The sequence below is a fragment of the Bos indicus genome, chromosome 1 (genome assembly GCF_029378745.1).
Source record: "Bos indicus isolate NIAB-ARS_2022 breed Sahiwal x Tharparkar chromosome 1, NIAB-ARS_B.indTharparkar_mat_pri_1.0, whole genome shotgun sequence".
In the NCBI taxonomy this organism is placed as follows: Eukaryota; Metazoa; Chordata; class Mammalia; order Artiodactyla; family Bovidae; genus Bos; species Bos indicus.
Window position 1 is genome coordinate 24,312,619 of NC_091760.1, and position 22,076 is coordinate 24,334,694.

General features: G+C 37.3%; 1 protein-coding gene across 16 annotated transcripts in view; it reads left to right on the forward strand.

Annotated features, from left to right (window-relative positions):
- Positions 1-16,569: 16,569 nt before the first annotated feature.
- ROBO2 (roundabout guidance receptor 2) overlaps positions 16,570-22,076 on the forward strand; it is a 1,473,778-nt gene continuing 1,468,271 nt past the window's right edge. For 2 of the 16 annotated variants that reach the window (XM_070789256.1, XM_070789396.1), the window contains exon 1: positions 16,571-17,184. In XM_070789256.1, the coding sequence (XP_070645357.1) occupies positions 17,055-17,184 (130 nt within the window). In that variant the 5' untranslated portion in view covers positions 16,571-17,054. Of the gene's footprint in view, positions 17,185-22,076 lie in introns of all 16 variants that reach the window. The other 14 variants (XM_070789516.1, XM_070789548.1, XM_070789597.1 and 11 more) reach the window with 11 other exon arrangements.

The window sequence follows — 22,076 nt, forward strand, 5'->3', positions numbered from 1 at the left end:
CATACTTGTACTAGAAAATTCCATCTCCTTGACAACCTCTATAAACCCCGAGAAAGACACTACTGGACCACCCAAATGTTAATTTTTATAATATGGAAATTCCTCTTTGTATAATTACACCATAGCCAAGTTCCACATGCCTAGAACTATACCCGTGTGTCAAGCAAGGTATGTCACTTACTGCATGCTTTTGCTTAAATCTCTTTAAAGTACTCTTTTCAAAATGATGCCTAATTATCTTTTTCCAGGGAAAAAAATGATGTTTATAACTTCAGCTCTAGGAAGTGTCCTTAGGAAAAAAAAAAGTTCAAAGTGATTTAGAAAGAAGAAAGCTTATTTCTTACCTTAAAAAAAAAAAAAATCCCTCTTGAGTAAACACTAAAAAAACTATATTTAATTCCCAAAGGCGCCTTATGAGAAAAACAAGCAAATGAAGGAATGTGTTTAGAAGAGAAACTGTGTTTCAAGCTATTGCTCTAATTGCTGTCTGAATGCTATAATATATATATATATAATTTTAAAAGGATAACAGGCATAAAAGAAGAACATGTATGCATAAACAAGGGGCAGAGATAGTCACATAGATTGAATTTATTCCACAGAGCACATGTAGCTTAAGATATACCTGATCCCAGGTGGAGGCCATCAGAGACTGCAGTTAGTGTTCCCTAAAAAAAATCCTCCCTATTCCAGGCCTGAAACAAAGGAATAAAGTTCATGAGATACTGCAGGATTCTCCACAATATGCCATCACGGTGGAACTAGAAGTGTGGGTCACTTCCTAAGTGAGAGGTCCTCAGTGCAAAGACCTAGTCCGGGTGCTTTGCAGGGAACACAAAGATGAGTTAGGTGGGATTGCACAAGGGTAGGGGAGAAAGTAAAGGAGAGAGAGGAACTAGGGAGGGAGAGAAGTCAGTAGAGATGAGAGTGAATTATGTAGTGTAAATTTGACCCAGGAAACTTGAGGTTCCAAACTTGAGTTTCCAGGAAACTTGAGGTAGGGGCGAGGTCTCTAAATTACATCTCTAGGAACCTTATTCTGAGTCTCATTCTTGAATCAGGATGAGGGAGAGTATTTAAAAAATGCCCTAAAATAGAGGACATGGAATCAGATGGTATCATTTAGATGGATTCAGCCTCTTGGTAATCATTAAACAATTTGAAGTCAAAGAATACACAGACTGGGAGAAACCTAATATTCTTAGAGTACATACTCCTGCCCCATACTTTTAATCTGTGATCTCTTTTAACTTCAAAACAGCCCCCTAGGATATATTTGTTATCTTGATTTTTAAAAATAAAGACTATCAGACACAGCGTGATTAAAAAAATTTTATCAGAGTCTCACTGGTAATGAATAGTTAAGCCAGGAATGCATGTATTTTTCTATCACCAACATGCGAAATGGAGATGCAATATTAAACTTTGTTATTTGTTGAAATTAGGTTTATGGCTAGATTAACATGTTCAAGGCAACTCTAGCTTCACAACCATAATTCAGCATTCCTTTGAACATGCCTTGTCAGAAGTGATCCAGAGCTTCAGATCTGTAAGGGGTGTTCTCCTTTCGTAGGTGTCCCAAAGTGCTTGTATTTCATTCATTTGTTAACAAATATTCCCTGAGCTTCTTTTGTAAGCTTAGTAAATATGCAAGTGCTTTAGACACATACATCAGTGAATAAAACTATTATAACAAAAACTCCTGTTTTCAAGGAGTTTATATTCTATTTAGGGGTAAATGGGAAATAAATACAAAACACAGTAAAGAAGTAAGTGAACAGCATGTTGAAAGTTAAGTTGAAATGTTATAGGAAAAAAAAAATATGGAAGATCTATCCTCACTTAAGCTATGAGTGAGGATAGACATCATATTTCTAGGGTAGTAGACATGCATGTCATTGAGAGGATGAATCTGAGCAAAAACCTGAAGCAAATGATGGATTTGATGAAGCTGATGTTAGAAATAAAAGGACCATTAGAACAAACACTCTAAAGCAAACATGTTTTCTTTTACATGATTCGTTTACTTTTAAGGAGACCAGGAAACTGGTGCAGAGTGAGTGAGAAGAAGAATAGGAAAAGATGAAGTCAAACTGGATGGCTAAAAGACAGATCATGAAAAACGTTCCAGGTCATTGCCTGAGCTTTGGCTTTTACTCTAAGTTAAATGGGTAGATGATGCAGAGAAAGATGTGATATGACTCAAGTTTTTAAAAGATTTAGTCTATCAACTGTGTTGACAATATATGTAGGAAGAAGATGGCCTAAGGTTGAGGTATAAAGACTTATTTGGCTCTTGTAATGGAAAATGGAAAAAGTCAGTGGCTCAGATGAGAGTGGAGTAGTGAATATTATAGATATTTTATAGATTAGATTCTGGGTATTTTATAGACATTGATTCAACAAATCTGAGATGGATTTCATAATGGTTTAGAGAGTAAGAGAGGATTTGAGAATAATGCCCAAATTTTCTTGCCTGAACAGCTGCAATTATAAAGCTGCCATTAAATAAAACAAAAACCTACAGAAATGTGACTGAGAGGAAATACCAGGAGTTGTTTATTCAACAGGTTGAGTTTGAGATACTTGTTAGATTTCTGTGTTACTTGTCTAAGGATGCATGACAAATTATCACTATCTTAGCCTCTTAAAATGGCACCCAATTATTAGCTCATATTTCTCTAGGTCAGAAGTCCAGAAGGGTCCTTTGCTAAAGGTTTCACAATGAAAAAATCAAGGATCTATACAAATTGGGCTCTTATTTGTTGATTATGGAAAATAATCCATTTCTAGGTTAATTCAGGTTGTTATCAAAACTCAGTTCCTTGTGGTTACAGAACTGAGGTACCTATAGACTTGCTGGTTGTTATGGGAGGGGTCACGCTAGTCATTGTTCATGGTCCTTCCATCTTCATCACAGTAACGCTCCATCAAATTCTTCTCTTGACTCACATCTCTCTGACTTCACCATCTGCATTCTTCTTCTGTTGCCAGCTAGAGAAAGCTCTCTGCTTTTAAAGATCTATTGTGATTTGTTTAGTTCCACTCATATAATTTTTATTTTTGCAATATGAGAACATAATCAGAGAAGTAACATTGAAGTAGGAGAGAATGAAAAGGTGAAAGTCATGGGAATCATCTTAAAATTCTCGCTACTGTCATATCACAGTGTAGAATGTTGAATAAGCAGTTAGGTATATCAGCCTGGAGTTTGAGAACAGGGTGTCAGATAGACTTGAAAGTTGGTGTCTAAAGTTTTGATTTCTATCTTCCCTATGTGTTCCTTAAGCAGTTGGGAGCCAGTCACTAAGTGACAGTTAAGTAAGTAAGTAAGTGAAGTCGCTCAGTCGTGTCCGACTCTGCGACCCCATGGGCTGTAGCCCACCAGGCTCCTCGGTCCATGGGATTCTCCAGGCAAGAATACTGGAGTGGGTTGTCATTTCCTTAAGGGCAAAAATGGAGCAATTGACACAAGGTCAGACATTCAATTTACCTAAAAATTTCCTAAAAGAAACATTTCAGTGACTTACTTCATCAGGTGGAGCTGTTAAGAATGTCATGCTTGCAGGCATACAGACTTCACTGACTAGACATTTGGTTGCTATTATTTAGAAGAAATCTACTTCAACCTCTATGGGAGGTGGTAGCTGCTCCCTAAATTATTCATTTGTTCAATACTAAATGGTCCTACTCTTCTCACCAGCTTTAAATAGGTCTATGCCAAAGAAAAATTACATTCCATATCTTTTATTCCAAGAAACTGGTATCAGATCTAGTGCTAAAATTCAACATCTACAGAAGCAGAAGCCAGGCTGCTCAATGAGTGATATATTGAGCATGTCTTCTGGATGGAATAGTAAGTAGTTAGGAAGAAAGCACTAGGACTTATATCACTCATCATCTGGTGAATTAATTAACCTGAGGCTTGACTAATGGCAAGCTATTTTACTGTTAAGGGTGATTAATTAACAAATTTTCCCACTTAGAAATTAGTGCTTATATATGCACATATGCATATATCTATGTATTAATACATCAATGTGTGTATATAAATTATATTATTATGCATAATTATTTAAAATGTTATTTTCAAGTTGTTTTAAAATAGTTTAAGTGATTTAAAGTGAAAGCAAGAGGAAAAAAAAAAATGCCTCTTCCTGGAAATTTCAGAGGCTAATGAACAGTCCCCATGGTCATGTTAAATTGACATCCAACAGAATAGGAAATGGAGCCAGGTGATGGTTTTCTTGTCAAAGTCATTAGGCTTAATGCTAGAGGACACAGGACAAATGAACTGTAAAAGTAATTGTGAGCCACATTTTTTGTCATATGACACACTCTCCATCTAAGCAGAGGGAACTAGGTGGGTGGGGACTGAAAGGTGGAGCGTTCTGTGAACAGCTGGCAGGCCATTTTGGCTATGTCTATTTCAACTTGAATTAGGGAGAAAGGAGAAATGAAGAATGCCTTGTGCTTTAGGATGAGTACTGTTGAATCAGACATTAAAACTGATTTAATAATAACCCAGAGGGATGGTATGGGGAGGGAAGTGGGAGGGGGGTTCAGGATTGGGAACACGTGTACACCCGTGGCAGATTCATGTTCATGTATGGCAAAACCAATAAAATATTGTAAAGTAAAAACACACACACACACACACACTGAATTGAAACAGGGAAAAAAATAATAATATAAAGAAATCCAAAGGAAAGAGATTAATTTGATGATAATGTATCTGAAATTTGTCTCCATGAAAAGCGGATTATTTGGCTTGAAGGTGATTGTGGGGATGAGACTTGAGGGGCACAAGCAACCCCTTCCTAATATAAAAAAAATTTCTTCATAAGAAAGAAAATACTTTTTTTCATTATGTTGAAGGGGAGTATTAGAATGAATGATTGGAAATTAAAAGCATCTAAAACATTTGAGATCAATGCAAGAATGGTCTTTATATATATATATATATATATTTATTTTTTTTTTACTTTAAGTATTTAAACAAAAACTAAGATACCCCTGGTAAGGATTGTTTTCACATAGACTTGATGTCATTACATATGATATTTCAAACCTCTAAAGTAGTAAGAAGCATTGGAAAATACGCTGATGCTGGGAAAGATTGAGGGCAAGAGGAGAATGGGGCAACAGGGGATGAGATGATTGGATGATATCACTGAAGCAATGGACACATGAATTTGATCAAACTCCAGCAGATGGTGAAGGAGAGGGAAGCCTGTCTGGGTTGCAGTTCATGGGACTGCAAAGTGTCGGACATGACTTAGCAACTTAAAAATAATACCAATGTTGTTAAGGTTTACTGTGTTAGTACACAAAAGTTACTTCTAAATTTTTTTCTGAAGATCTATCATGTATCTATCATAATATCTCAGGCTAGAGGCTCATGTCAGAAAAAGTAAACAGTTTTTTCCCCAAAAATTTATTCTCCAATTTTCTCAAAGGGATGGAATCCCAAATTTTAGCTGATAACATTAAACAAAAAATATGGCCAGTTCATGGTAAGCAAAAGTGACATGTAGCAATTTTCCTAAATCTTTCTCTGAGATAGTTGTTTCCATCTCTGTTTATTTTACCCCCTTTACCTAGTCCTCCTCCCTGCTGACTTGATATCTACAGATGTAGAGAATTTATTGAATCTTGGCTTTTTCTGAAAATGGAGATGACGTCCCTGTTGAGGGACGTCATCTCCATTTTAACACAGAAAGTAACTGTGAGGTGATGGATGTGTTAATTACCTTGCTCATGGTGAATATTTTACAATGTATACATATATAAAATCAGCAAGTTGTGCACCTTAAAATATGCAATTTTAATTCTCAACTCTACTTCAATAAAGTTAGACAAAAAAGATACAAGGAGCCTGAACCTCTCAGAACTTTATTGAGCAAAACTCAATTGCCTGTATCCAGACTTTTTCATGAGAGAAAAATAATCTTTTATACTACTGTTGATTTTTTGTCTGTGGCATTTGAAATTTAATTCTTTACTGATATATAGCTGTATGAAAAACCTACAGTTAATCCTTCAGCAATACTGAATTGCTAATAAAAATTTATCATAGCAGGTAGAAAATATTATAAAAATATTTAATTTTACATTTCTTGAATATTACTTTCAATTTGTTTAAAATGTATTCTCTTTTTCAACTTGCAAATTATATGAAATTGCAGCTTATTTGCTTTTTTCAAAAAAAGCAAAGTATGACAGTCGTATTTAACATCTTCAACATTCACAGTATAGACACATATTCTTGGGAGAGCTACCATATAACTAAAAACTGCACCAATACTCAGTATTCCTGGTGACTCAAGAACTCTCTGGGGAGAGCCCGAGCAGATTCAGCCATATATTTAATATATGAATACATACTCTACCGACATCCTCATGGGACTCTGCAACATTGTCATTTAGTGACTTTCTAGCTGTTCATCTCAAAAGACTATTTTGATCCTGTATTTTTGAGGGAAAGAATATCACATGTTAGAGTAAATTTATTGTACAATATTAAACAGCAATAATATTTCTTTTAAAAACCTCTTGTTGATATCTCCTGTAGATATGAAATGTTTTATGTAATTGATGTAGCATAGCCAATAGACCATGGCAACCTATCTAGCACTGTCCTTTAAATGAACTTTACATAAGCCCAAGAAAATACCTCAGATGAAGAAAAAGTATATTTTATAGGTTCAGGCATGTTTGACCAGATTCCAAGGCTTATTCTCCAGAAAATCACTGAGATAATTCTCCAGGACCCATATTCCACCTTCTTTACAGAGAAGTCTCTAATCATTTGCAATTTAGGTTAAATATGACTTAACATAGCCTTGAAATTAATTTTTCTCCTAACTCCCAAATCATACTAAATTTTATTCAAAACATTTCAAGTTGACTTTAATTTCCTTGTATCAATATGTATATAAACATAATGGTCTGGATAGCAAATACAGATAAGCTTTTTGTTTCAAGATAAGTGTTGAACACTGGAGTAGCCTATTAGAGACACATGGAGGACATTTTTTCAAAACGCATGTGCCCAGCTTCCACACATAGCTTACTGAATCAAAACCACAGCGTTGTAGCCATTTGTTTCTCAAAAGAATGGAGCCCCCAAATTTTGGCTGGTCACGTGTCTACTCAGAATGAAAACCACTTTGCAGTGTTGTTTATAGCTAGCTTTGGCTGCATAATATCCCAGATGATTCATGGACCCACCAACACTTAGAATTGCTCTTCAGGGCTTCAAATTAGCCAAAATCTAAGTGCTGACTGAGATTCTCCCCTTTGGGACCCTGACAAGTCTTGGCACACACTCAACTACTGGGAGCTATTAAAAAGGCAAAAATAGAATCTCTCTAGAAAACAAGCTTATGTAGAACAAAATATCAAGCTGCCTTTCTCAGTTGAAATTTTTAAAAGCATATTATGTAGTGAAACCTGAAATAAAGACATATAAGGCTCCACTTGAGTTTTTAAATGAAAGAGAATAAAAATGAAATGCAGTATTAGGAGTTCATTTGAAAGGTCAGTGAGCTCTTATCTCTTTACAGATTCAGTGCTACTTTGTCATTGTCTATAATTGCAAGCTAATAGCATAACATATGCCTGAAGCCTGTGATCCTTGGGTACCACTCGATCTTAAATCAGAGGGATTCAGAGATGTTCACTCTGCAGAAACTGCTGGCAGACAAAAAAAGGAATGAATGAAACTCTTTGGAAATACTTCTTAAGAACTGTGAAAACAATTTTTTTTCTTTTAATTAAGTGCATATTTCACTTAACCAGAGTTGATTTCTCAACCATACCATAGCTGTGGAACTTCCCAGGTGACTCAGTGGTAAAAAATCGACCTGCCAATGAGAGACATGGGATTGATGCCTAGGTGGGGAAGATCTTTTGGGGTAGGAAATGGCAACCCTTTCCTGTATTCTTGCCTGGAAAATTCCATGGACAGAGGGGCCTGGCAGGCTACAGTCCATGGGGTCGCACAGAGTCAGACTCAACTGAGAGCTCACCTGCACACATCTTAAGTGTAGATTTTATATGTATATATTTGAACTGTTACATATGTAACTGAACCTATCTGATCTTGGGAATAAAATTAATATATGTCACAGTAATTTGTACAAAATTCCAAGGATGTTTCTATTATTTAGCCTGTGGAATAATTTGTGTTTCTAGTAAACTGAGATAGAAGGGGTATACCAAATACTTCATCATTTCTGTTTAAATAAAACATAAGGACAAGGATTAAAATGTGTTTTTAATGCAGCACTGATCCATCCAGATCTGTATTTTGGCTTGTGTAGTCAAAATAGAATGCAGAAGAGTTAGAGAGTAATAATGAAGCAATTAATGACAACTCTTTACATATGTATATGTGTGTATGAATGTATTACTGAACTTATCTGTGGTCTTTCAAGAGTTACCAAGCTAATACTACGGTTGATTTACAAGCCTCTTCTTGATTAAATCCCAGCTAAACTTTTCCAATGGCTTATTAATAGAGTGTATAAAATATAGTGATGATAGTACAACCCGTAGTTAGCCGAGAATAATCATTGTCAGGTTAATAAGAGGGAAAGTCATTAGAAAGCCAGAGACCTAAGTTTGCTCTGATGATTTTCTCTGATGTTTTAAGAAATAGAATCAGAATTTTTACTGATATACACACACGTCACAGGGTCCCTTTCAGTACTCCAGTGAAATAAACCCACCAATTCTTTGGCTTGATATTAGGTATTCAGGGAGATGAGTGATTTCTTGTAAATGAATTATACCAAGAGAAGTGGGACACTTTTTTGAAGCATACGAATATAAATAGGGCAGTTTACATTGGTGCTGTAGGAAAATACCTGGGTTAGAATTGTTCTGTGGTTATCTTGTGAACTTCAGTCAATAAGAGCATTTGTTCAAGAGAAGCAGCGGCTAGAAGAATTTTCATCTTGTGGTCCAAGAAGCTGAGGGTACCTCAGAAGTTCTCAGTTTGGGCACTATTGACATTTTGAGTCAGATCTCTCTTTATTGCAGGGACTGTCTTCTGAATTATAGGGTGGGGGGCAGCATCCTGCCCTCCAGCCACCATATAAGATGGTAACAGCCTCTCACACACTCATTGTGAGAACCAAGGCATGTCTCCATACAGTGCCTAATGTCCCCGGGGGGGAAAAGGTATAACTACCTTGCATTAAGAACCACCTAGTTGCATAATTACCAAACTCAAGAGAATTTTCAGGAATGCGACCTTCTTGGTATGCAATCACTTCTCATGGAGTGAGCATAATCTGTGAGATTAAGAAAATATGTTGACACAAAGATCAACTAATTCTTTTGAATTGCTTAGGAACACTTTTTGGTTGTAAACTCAGCAGGAGAGGTTTATCTTGTCCATCTGCAATCTTTAGAAGCAAAACAGAACATCTGACATTACACCATTACGTAGTAGGATCAAAGATTAGTGAGATTATACCCTTGTTAAGAAAATAAATAAGATGGTATTTATTGAGCATAAATATCAAGATCTTAGGGAATTTTGGTAGGATAGGATAAATACTTTTATTATAATAAAAATGAATATAATTGCTAAGATACATAAGTCTTGCTTAACGCTATCAAAATTGGAGCAAATATTAGGTCAGACAAGAATCTATTTTATAAAGAGTTTTTATTCTTTTATAAAGAATCTATTTTTAAAGAAGAGAGTTCAGACACTGCAACAATGCTCCATTCCTACCTGTGTCTACTTAGCCCCCAGTTCCTTAAGGATATAAGCATCTTGATTATAGAATCTTATTTACCCTTGTCCTCTTCATCTTAAAATACCTAGCATTTTGCCTGGCTCAAAATATTCAGTTATTAAATGTTTGTTGAATTAATGAATTATGATACTAAATCTTATAATTTATTTCAAAATAGTTTCTTCCTGTTTATTCCTGTGATTTTAGTTAAGCTTGCAACTATATCTTGCTTGCAATGATTTTTCTGCTTCCAATTTCACTCTCCACCATCCTTCAAAGAGTTGTTTTTGTTTTTGTTAACTCATTTTGTATTATGTAATTTCCTTGATTTAAACTCACTATTGATTTCCTATCACCAAGAGAAAAGCCTAAGACCTTTGGTAATAAGCATATTTTAAAATTTTAATCTACCCCCTTCCTATTATTGCTACCTCATCTCCTGCTACTTACCCATATGCTCAGATATCCCAGACATTCTGTCTTCATGGCAATTCTTGGAAGGATTCAGGCTTTCTTGCATCTCTGTGACTATACTCATGCTATTTCCTCAGTATGGATTATCCTTTGCCTCTTGCCTGACTTGACCTAGTTCTAAAATATGTACTTAACTATTTGATTCTTAGGCAAAAACCCACCTTCTCTTCTGGGAACATCCTAACTGAACCAAATCTTTCTTCCATCTTTCACTGCACTTTGTTTTAATACAGTAGCCCTCCCACTCCTTCTCTATGGGTTTGTTTTCTGTGGTTTGAGTTACATGTGGTCAGCAGTGGTCCAAAAATACTCTATGAAAAAATTCCAGAAATAAATAACGTAATATTTTTTAATTGCTAGGGACCACATTTACTTAACTTCTGTACTACATATTATTATAATCATTCCATTTTATTATTAGCTATTGCTACTAATCTCTTACTATGCCTGACTTATAAATTAAATTTTATCACAAGCATGAATGCATAGGATAAAGACATAGCAGAGCATATATAGGGTATAGTACTATCCTTGCTTTCAGGCATCCACTGGAAGACTTGGAGCATATCCCACATGAATAAGAGAAACTACTGTACTGACCACCTTTATAGAACTCTCTCTCTCGGCAGTCTTCCTGAAAATGTATTATGACCTGCACTATGACATTTATTAGGTTCCATTGTAACGATATCGGTGTTGACCATCTGGTGATGTCCATGTATAGAGTCGTCTCTTGTGTTGTTGGAAGAGGGTGTTTGTTATGACCAGTACATTTTCTTGGGAAAACTCTATTAGTCTTTGCCCTGCTTCATTCCATATTCCAAGCCCAAATTTGCCTGTTATTCCAGGTGTTTCTTGACTTCCTACTTTTGCATTCCACTCCCCTATCATGAAAAGGACATCTTTTTTGGGTGTTAGTTCTAAAAGGTCTTGTAGGTCTTCATAGAACCATTCAAGTTCAGCTTCTTCAGCATTACTGGTTGGGGCATAGACTTGGATTACTGTGATATTGAATGGTTTGCCTTGGAAATGAACAGAGATCATTCTGTCGTTTTTGAGCTTACTTCCAAGTACTGCATTTCGGACTCTTTTGTTGACCATGATGGCTACTCCGTTTCTTCTGAGGGATTCCTGCCCGCAGTAGTAGATATAATGGTCATCAGAGTTAAATTCACCCATTCCAGTCCATTTCAGTTCACTGATTCCTAGAATGTTGACATTCACTCTTGCCATCTCCTGTTTGACCACTTCCAATTTGCCTTGATTCATGGACCTAACATTCCAGGTTCCTATGCAATATTGCTCTTTACAGCATCGGACCTTGCTTCTATCACCAGTCACATCCACAGCTGGGTATTCTTTTTGCTTTGGCTTCATTCCTTCATTCTTTCTGGAGTTATTTCTCCACTGATCTCCAGTAGCATATTGGGCACCTACTGACCTGGGGAGTTTCTCTTTCAGTAAACTCCTCTCACACGCTAGTGAAGTAATGCTCAAAATTCTCCAAGCCAGGCTTCAGCAATATGTGAACCATGAACTTCCTGATGTTCAAGCTGGTTTTATAAAAGGCAGAGGAACCAGAGATCAAATTGCCAACATCCACCAAGCAAGAGAGTTCCAGAAAAAAACATCTATTTCTACTTTATTGACTATGCCAAAGCCTTTGACTGTGTGGATCACAATAAACTGTGGACAATTCTGAAAGAGATGGGAATACCAGACCACATGATCTGCCTCTTGAGAAATTTGTATGCAGGTCAGGAAGCAACAGTTAGAACTGGACATGGAACAACAGACTGGTTCCAAATAGGAAAAGGAGTACGTCAAGGCTGTATATTGTCACCCTGCTTATTTAACTTATATGCAGAGTACATCATGAGAAACGCTGGACTGGAAGAAACACAAGCTGGAATTAAGATTGCCAGGAGAAATATCAATAACCTCAGATATGCAGATAACACCACCCTTATGGCAGAAAGTGAAGAGGAACTAAAAAGCCTCTTGATGAAAGTGAAAGTGGAGAGTGAAAAAGTTGGCTTAAAGCTCAACATTCAGAAAACGAAGATCATGGCATCTGTTCCCATCACTTCATGGGAAATAAATAGGGAAACAGTGGAAACAGTGTCAGACTTTATTTTTTGGGGCTCCAAAATCACTACAGATGGTGACTGCAGCCATGAAATTAAAAGATGCTTACTCCTTGGAAGGAAAGTTATGACCAACCTAGATAGCATATTGAAAAGCAGAGACATTACTTTGCCAACAAAGGTTCGTCTAGTCAAGGCTATGGTTTTTCCTGTGGTCATGTATGGATGTGAGAGTTGGACTGTGAAGAAGGCTGAGCACCGAAGAATTGATGCTTTTGAACTGTGGTGTTGAAGAAGACTCTTGAGAGTCCCTTGGACTGCAAGGAAATCCAACCAGTCCATTCTGAAGGAGATCAGCCCTGGGATTTCTTTGGAAGGAATGATACTAAAGCTGAAACTCCAGTACTTTGGCCACCTCATGCAAAGAGTTGACTCTGATGCTGGGAGGCATTGGGGGCAAGAGGAGAAGGGGATGACAGAGGATGAGATGGCTGGATGGCATCACTGACTCGATGGAGGTGAATCTCTGAACTCTGGGAGTTGGTGATGGACAGGAAGGCCTGGCGTGCTACGATTCATGGGGTCACAGAGTCAGACAGGACTGAGCAACTGATCTGATCCGATCTAACAATGTATAACTGATTCCTCTTCTGCATACCTGAAACTAAGACAGCAATGTTAGTTGCTCAATTGTGCCCAACTCTTTGCAACCCATGAACTGTAACACACCAGGCTCCTCTGTCCATGGGATTCTCCAGGCAAGAATACTGGAGTGGAATTCCTTCTCCAGGGAATCTTTCCACCCGAGGGATTGAACCCGGGTCTCCTGCACCGCAGGTAGGTGGCTCAGAGGTTAAAGTGTCCGCCTGCAATGGGGGAGACCTGGGTTCAATCCCTGAGTCGGGAAGATTCCCTGGAGAAGGAAATGGCAACCCACTCCAGTATTCTTGCCTGGAGAATCCCGTGGACAGAGGAGCCTGGTGGACTATAGTCCAAGGGGTCACAAAGAGTCAGACACGACTGAGAGACTTCACTTTCACTTTCATTGTAACTATCCCTGAGTTCGGTTTTCCTTGGGTTTTCTCTTTCTTTGTATTTTCCTTAGATAATATGCAAGTGGTGAGGAAGTTTATTTTTATTGCCTCCCTCAGGGGACCTTCTGTGGATGTTTCTCAGTCCTATACCTCCCTGACAGAGAAGGCAATGGCACCCCACCCCAGTACTCTTGCCTGGAAAATTCCATGGATGGAGGAGCCTGGTTGGCTGTAGTCCATGGGGCCACTGAGTCAGACATGAGTGAGAGACTTCACTTTCACTTTTCACTTTCATGCACTGGAGAAGGAAATGACAACCCACTCCAGTGTTCTTGCCTGGAGAATCCCAGGGAATGCGGAGCCTGGTGGGCTATCGTCTATGGGGTCGCACAGAGTCGGACACGACTGAAGCGACGCAGCAGCAGCAGCAGCAGCAGCAGCATACCTCTCTGAAGTTAACAACCAAAAGAATCTTCATTGTCACAGATGTCCTAACAGTCCCTTCAGTTCTCTCATTTCCCAGCCCCCCTTGAGTCCCATCTGGTTTCCCCAGACCCATGGACCAGACTCTGGAAACAGAAGCTGAATGGTAAACTCAGAATGCCTGTGTGCCCAGTCGTGTCCGACTCTTTGTGACCCCCTGGACTATCGCCTGCCAGGCTCCTCTGTCCATGGGATTTTCCAGGCAAGACTGTTTGAGTGGGTCACCATTTCCTACTCCAGGGGATCTTCCCAACCTCGTGATCAAACCCACGTCTCCTATGACTCCTGCATTGGAAGACAGATTCTTTACCACCTGAGCCATCTGAAACCACACAATATTCAATTCTGGGTCTATCTTTAACTCATTATGTGATATTGAACAGATAATCATCTGTAGAGTATGAATAATGGGTTCATTTCACAAGGTTGTTGTGAAGATAAAATAACTAAGACATTTAAAGCACATAATTAGTTCTTCACATATTGAGTGGACCATCATTATTTGCTCTTCTTTTATATAAGGATGTAACTTCAGAGCCAGCCAGTTCAGAAAGGTTAAGAGTTCAGAGAGTACAGTTTAGCAGAGAGAATAGCACAATGGTTTCCAAAGACTCAGAGCTGAGCTATTTGAGTTCAAACAGCCCTTTGACCTTGGATGAGTGACTTCATCTCTCTTTGCCTCAGTTGCTTAATGTACTAAATGGAGATTATCATTCCTACTTCAGTGGGTTTTTGTAAGGATTAAATGAGTTAATTCATGTAAAGTACTTAGTTTTTGTAACAAGTTAGCTAATTTAGTACTTGTATTAAATTAAGACATTTTGACAGATGTATCTGTTTAGAAATTTGTCTCATGTGAACAGGCCCCTCCACTAAAATTCTCTTTTTCTTCCTACTGCAACCTTATTCATTCTCTTTGGTATACCCATTCATTTGAAATTTCCTCTAATTCTGTATAGTGTCTAGAAAGTTTGAGTAGTACTTCACACATCAGTCAGATGAGTTCTACTGGTAAATGGCTTTCCTTCCATGAACAATAGTGATTTGCTTCCTCCAACCCCAGTTTAATTTCTCCACCAGAGCTGGTGTCACAGGGTCACCAAGAAAGAAGAAACTCTTGCAAATCCAAACTTGACATTGTCCTCAAGTCAACCTATTCAACTATATCACATATGAAAGAAAGAATACTTTTCCTATTAACTTCATTCTTGTCAGACCTTTCTGAAATACCATGTATCTCTACCAACAACCTTTGCTGTGTCTAAACCCATGTCTCATTTTCCTATTTAACCTAAGGCCCAGGTTATTGAAAAATACAGAACTTACTAATTATGAAAACTTACATTCTTTCTTTCAAGAGGAATAGAGCCAGTCAACAGTAAATAAGTTCGTGTCTAGAATCTTCGCAGAAAGTGATGGTGGGGGAGTTGGCCGATTCATTTTACCAACATCTGTTTACATGCTTGTGAGAAAAGAGGAACAGGTTTAAAAAAGAAGAATGACTGGTAAAGAGAAAATAGATTTTCAACTTAAATTTAAAGTTACCATTTTAAAGTATACAGAGACACAAATTTTAAATTCACTATTTATAAAATAAGCATGATATGCACTTTCCTCACTTCCCTCAGGAGTTTTCAAATTAATTAAAAGTTGAATACAAATTGATTATTATTTTTAAACTAAGGATTAACCTGAGAGCTTGTTTTGTGTATCCCATACAGCATCTTTGACAAGTGCTGCTTCCTTTATATAAAAGCAAATTTCAATAACTGTATTTTCAAATTTAATATAACTAATCTTATCAAGATAAATTATTCTTCTAAAAGTACCTCTTCCAATAACATGATTTGAAAATGGCAATTTATTATCCAGTTTGAAAGTGATAACATCATAAAATTGGCAGTTATATCATTATATACCAATTGATTAAAGTACATAAATGCATAATTCATGCATTGTGGCTCACTGATTAAAGGAATAAGTGACCAGACAGATAATACTAAGACAGATTTCAAATACTGGCCAGAATGTTTCGATCATGCTAATTCACTTCAGGCAGTACAGACCAAATTACTTTTATTTGATTTGCCTTCACCCACCTTCTCATCGCTGAGGGCATGGTCATGTGCTCAGATGCTAATTATAACCACACCTTGTGAGCAGTAGTGTTTTCATAAGTATATTACAAAAGACCAAGACACTTAGAGAGCTTTTTATATTTCCATGGTGATGTACACAAACAAATATAAAAAATATGTTCCCCCGAAAGTGTGATTAGCCCAGTACAGATAGCGTCTCTGTTGCTATTTCCAAAAGTTTGCTTAACAGGATTCACTGTGGGTTCATGCGGGTGACACAGAAATGCCCAAATAAACTGGCATGAATTCAGTAGAGAACTGAAACTATTGAGAACTTGCCCTGCCTGCTTTATTGTCAGGATAAAAATCCTACACTGATTGATGATCTTCCAATAAATATTTTAGACCGTTTTATGAATAATTAGTGCAGATGCGATCCCCGTTTAATGTCAGGAGGTGAAGTGAAGGAAAAATTAAATGGATTTTAAGTTCAGCGTCTTTCCCTACAACGTTGCTCGAATCCTCCTCTATTATCCACACAATAGATTATCTACCCTCTGTGCATACTATATTTTGCTCAGCCCTTAATATCTGAAGCGGGACTGAAGCAGTCGTTATCTGTGGCGGTTCCTGGGTGATTTTCAAGCCCAGCACTACCCACCCAAGTGGCAGTGACACCGGCTTTCACGGAAGCCTTATTACTCTTAAAAGAGCAATTTGGTTGGTTGCACAGCTATTAGGATCACACAGCAGCCTGAAAGCTGTCAGTACAACTGCTTCTCATCTTTTTCACACAATCCTGACATCTTCTCTCTTTTCTGCTGGACACAGACATCACTGTTTTTATCATTTTCAATCAGGCTCACTCAGAACGCAGAGGAATATATTCCCACGGAAAGCAAAGTGGAGATCAGAAATTATTTTCTAGCTCCTAGGGCAGCAGCAGTGAGTGCTGACTGCGGGCTGAACGAGCCGGATCGTGAGAAATGTAGCTTTGGCTCAGGGCTACATCAGGGAGCTGCTACTTCAGCTGTTAGAAAGATGGCAAAACAACACCTACCTCGGGTTTTTCAATGATTAATGCGATTTTAATAACTGGGAGGGAAGAGGATGTGAGAAATTTTGTGACATTAACTTGTGGAAATGTTATCATCCGAGAAAGTGGGGAAGATTACTCGGCTTGAACTTCTCTTCATTTTGATGCTCTTTTTCTCTGGATCCACTCTGAGCAAGCTGACTCGGACCCCCTGGAAAGGAAAGCCTTGGAAAGGGGGTAAGTGATGAAAGTTTGGTGTTAAAGATCTAAATGGAGTTAGTGAGGCTAGTCAATGGGAACTTGAGGAGAGCTAAAGGTACAGGAACTGTTTCTGTTTGGAATCAGATTTTTTATTTCCAGGAAGAGGATGTGTTTTATAGGTGGCTAGGAAGAAGAGTTTTTCTTTTTCTTTTTTTCCTCTGTTATTGTTATAAATATGTTTTGTGCAATTTTTGGTTTTGTGGGCTTGCAAAGCATGACGAAGATCATTTCCAGCAGGAAAGATATAGAGACAAATGCATGCTGCTCTGGTGCAAGGCTATATGTGTTATCCTTAGGAAGCTGCATTATATTAGAAAAGAAACAGGTTCTGTGTTAGATCCCTGAATTGTTAGATTTTGTGAGATGATCCGAGGGATGTTATGAAATACATTGCCACCAGGACTAATTTTCTGGCTGACTCCATCAGTGTTGATGTATTAATAAAGATAAATTGCATTAACTTTATTGAAAAAAACCAGCTGTATGAGAACAAGCCTTTCAATACTTTGGAGTGTTGTAATCCATTTTCTTCTGCTGTTGAAAAATCATTATGAGATAAGAGAGCATTTTTGAGAATTTGGACCTGCTTTTTTTTTTTCTTCTCCCCTATGAAGTTCAGTTGATTCTGCTTTACCTGAATACCATTTGTTTATACTAAACACAGTGATCAGGGTACCTGTTCTGTGAATGCTCTAAGCCTAAATGATGCTGCAGAAATATCCCAGGAGAGATGTTCTGGATAGTCTGAGAATGTTTTTTTGGGGGGGTGAGGGGACAGAAATCTTGATGAGAGTTAGCCAAGGATTTTGTTTGGCAGGAGCTTCCTTTTCACCTGATATTTTTCTCTCAGTTCTAGAAAGGTTTTCTGGGTCTGCCCACTTTTGCTTGGCTGTCAACAGTCCAATATAAGGTTAAAGAGAAGCATGAACATTAACAAGAAGTTTTAATAATTGATCACAGCATCTCAGCAGGATTTTCTAAATACACAAGTGCCTTCAGTTTGATCTTTCTGTTTCTCCTTTTGTTCCATAAAAAGTATTACAAATATTCTACCTACTTTACCTTTGAAGGAAAAGTTCCAACGGGCACTTAGCTTCGATGGTTGGTGCAGCTGCAGCCCCAGGGAGAGGGAGCTGCAAGTTATCCTTTGGGCCTTGTAAAGTTTATCACCACATTACTGTATGTCCTGATGTTATCAATGGATTTTTTTTTTTTTTTTCTTGCAGACTACAAGCTCTTATGTTAGCCTCCATGGCAGCTTTTTGGTGGCTTGGGATCTAGAGATGTATGCTGTTATCAACTCTAGGTGATGCCAGGAGTGTTAAACTTGTACTTCCTATATAAATTTTTCAAAGACAGTAGGCATTTCTACCCTGTGAGAGTATCATTTCCTATGATAAACTTCAGCAATAGACTTGGGAGGCTTAGCTACCCAGTGAGAAAGTTAGACAGCTGCAAGATTTTAGAAAAATTGTTAACTTAGTCACAAAGGTTTATTTCAAAGTGCAAGCTTTCCTAGGCATTTATACATTGCACACAGCTTTAAGGCACTAGATTTCATTTGTAAATCCGGTCTGAGATATTTCACCTGAGCATGTGACTACTCTTTCTAATGTACTCTAGCTTGGCTAAAATGTGTTAGACCTGCTGCACAGTGATGATATGACTCAGTCAAGTTCAGGAATAGGCAATCATAGCCAACATATCTTATTTATTGTTAGAAGAGTCTTGTATATTTTAGGAAGGTCAAGCAAATTATTCAATAACTTTAAACATGTCTACTGTTCTTTGCTTTAAAATTACCTCCTTTTTCAGTGTTCTTTTTTATCACTGTCTATGCATTGCATAAATATTTTCCACACAGTCTGAGTTCCTATGAAGTAGCTTTACCTTGATATGCATATGTACATATTGTAAATATTTATTTATTCATGAGCTTGGCTTTTGATGGTTGTGTGGCTTCTAAAATTCTGTTACTTTTCTCTTGGAATATTATGCAACCTTTTAAAACGTATTTTTACAATTTTTCAACATTATTTTCTTTTCCAGAATTAGGAGCCTTTATTACTTTGTAACATACCCAGCAGAAGTATATGTATGAATTGGATGAGGTGGAAAGGGAGAATGAGGCTTCTTAAGTTAAATGCTATGGCCAGAAGCAAAGAGGATCGAAGTTCAAAACAGAAAATTTTCAAGAAGTTTAGTTTACCTGTAAAATTTGCTTTATATCAACACTGATTCAATCTTATCTGCTTTATAGAGCAATCTTTAAAATTGATATTCTCTTTCTTAAAATCCTAGGAAAAATAATAATAGGAAAACAAATTTTTTTTTTTTTCAAAATGAGGTTTGTTTTGTTTTGTTTTGTTTTTGCACTCACATTGCCTGTGTGCATTTGTCTTAATCTGATTGAGCAGCTGTCAACCTCCATATGGCAACCTGCCCACGCTGACAATTTCCATTTTTGTTGTATTAACAGGGGCCACCATTCTGAGAGAAGGGGTTAGGCGGGCAGGACTGGGAAAGAGCATCATAGATCATTGAATAGCTAGCCGTGGCCTGTGAGGAGTGGAACAGACAGCAAGTGGCTTGGCAGCTCAAAATAGGTATCTGTAAGCTGACTTGTTAGAATGATTGGGGAAAAAAATGCTGATTATTGTTGGCTACGAAGGGATTTTTTAAGCTCATCAATGAACATGAATCTCAAATATAGGTTAGTAGGCCAGCAAGTTTTCCCTCAGGTGCATGCTTTTCTATTTAATCACAATATATGAACTCCTCAAGGGAAAGTGGATGTCTCATCTGATTAGTTCAGAGCATAGCATAAGTGATCATAAGTTTGCATTCATGATAAACTAACCAGAAATTCTAAATACACTGCTGGCATCACCCTCATTAGGGTTAAAGGACCTAATTATTCTGCATTCAATTGCTTCCACCAGGAAAAAGGGCTAAAAGACTTAAACAGCTCCAGTTCAATGAACATAACTTTACAGTGAAGTTTACATTGCAGATGGTCAATATATGTAACATAAAGGAGACTTTAAATTGTGTCGTTTTTTAAAAAACTTTGCTACTGAAAATTAGAATTTAAGCTAAACTTTTATTTCTATAATTTCTATCGAAGGTGAAAATGGGATGTGAAGTGAAGTGAAGTCGCTCAGTCAGTCGTGTCCGACTCTTTGCGACTCCATAGACTGTAGCCTACTAGGCTCCTTTGTCCACGGGAATTTCCAGGCAATAGTACTGGAGTGGATTGCCATTTGGATGTAAATATGTATAAACAGAAGGATAGACGTAAAAGTTGCAAATTGGGTGAAGCAAGCACAAAAGAGGATAGTCTAAACAAACCCTCTGGGTAGCTGAAACTGGTAAATCAGGGCAGCCGCCGATCAAGCTAAGGGGCGGGGCCACCCCCCCCCCACCCATTGTGCAAGGGGCAGGGCCTACACCCCTCCCCCCATGGTGCTTAATTCCCACCCAGCACTTTCACTTAACCTTGACTCCTTTGAATCTCCTGAAGGAGTCTGTTGAGTTCACTCAGGCATCTCAGTTATGATATGAGTTAAACTATGGCAACAGAGCATGAAGTTATCAAAACTTTTGACAATTCAGAAGATTCTTTTACAGAACATTCATACTTCTTTTATAAATTACAGCAGCCGGTTGTCCGTGTCTATTTTTGCTGAGCAAAGAAAACCTCTCTGGCGGTTATCCCCCCCTTTCTGTGAAGGGTTAGAATGTTTTATGAGTATACAATGCCATTATGTTATTTTACTTCATGGTGCATCGAAGCAGTGATATTCAGAGGGCGCTAGTTTAGATTGTATGTACATTTTCGCATGGAACAGTATAATATATTGACAATTATTTAGAGTTAGATTTTTTTGTTTATTTTTTACCTTTAAACTTAAAATAATTTAACTATGTGCTGGTACCTGACACCTGTAAGCTTATTTTTATGATACTGTTTCTGAAGTTTTTCCTGGTTATATGAGCTAGTAAAAAATTTACTTTTAGTAAGCACCTCACACAATCCAATATTTTGCATTCCTTGTTATTGTGTAAGAAGTAGATTATCATGCATAAAATTGAAGACTGATGATTTGCTCTTCCTCAATTACTAAAATAATTTAAGACTTCCTGATTTGAAGAAATATAATTGGATAATTTTGCCTTTGATGTTTTTCCTGGAATGCCCCTTTATCTCTAGAGTAGCACCTGACCTCCAGCTCAAATACCCCTCAACCATGTATTGAAAGTAATGTTTAATATTTTGAATGTTAGGACATTTTATTTAGATTACACATCAGTCAGTTTTTATGGGTATACATGTCTTATATGGGTATATATGACTTACATGTTTGGCATTTCCCAAGTTATTTGAAGAGAAATTTTGTCTTTAATTCATTTTTATTAATATGAAATCTTGCACTTACTAGAGGATCAATTAATATTATTTGATACATGAGCAAAGTATTTGAAAAATTAGGCTGGGAATAAGATTTTCAATGACATTAGGTGTTAATTACATTTTTCTTTTTTTTAAACTTTCAATTGGTGCTATATCTTACCTTTCTAATGTTGGGGAATCATTTTTAACACTCTACATTTACTATATCATTTAAATTTCAGTTTTAGTTGTAGAAAAATGTGAATGTATTTATAGTATTTTAAAACTTGGAAAATTCTGGCAGACTCATGTAGGAAGTAGTGCAATAGGGAAAAAAAGAAAGCAACGTTGTTGTTCTAAAGTAATTTATAATGTGAGATAGTGAGTCTGGAAACTGAGCAGTATGAATATTCATGCAAAATGTAGAGTGTTCTTTGTACTGTGTATAATAACTACTTCTGTTTTTCATTTGTTT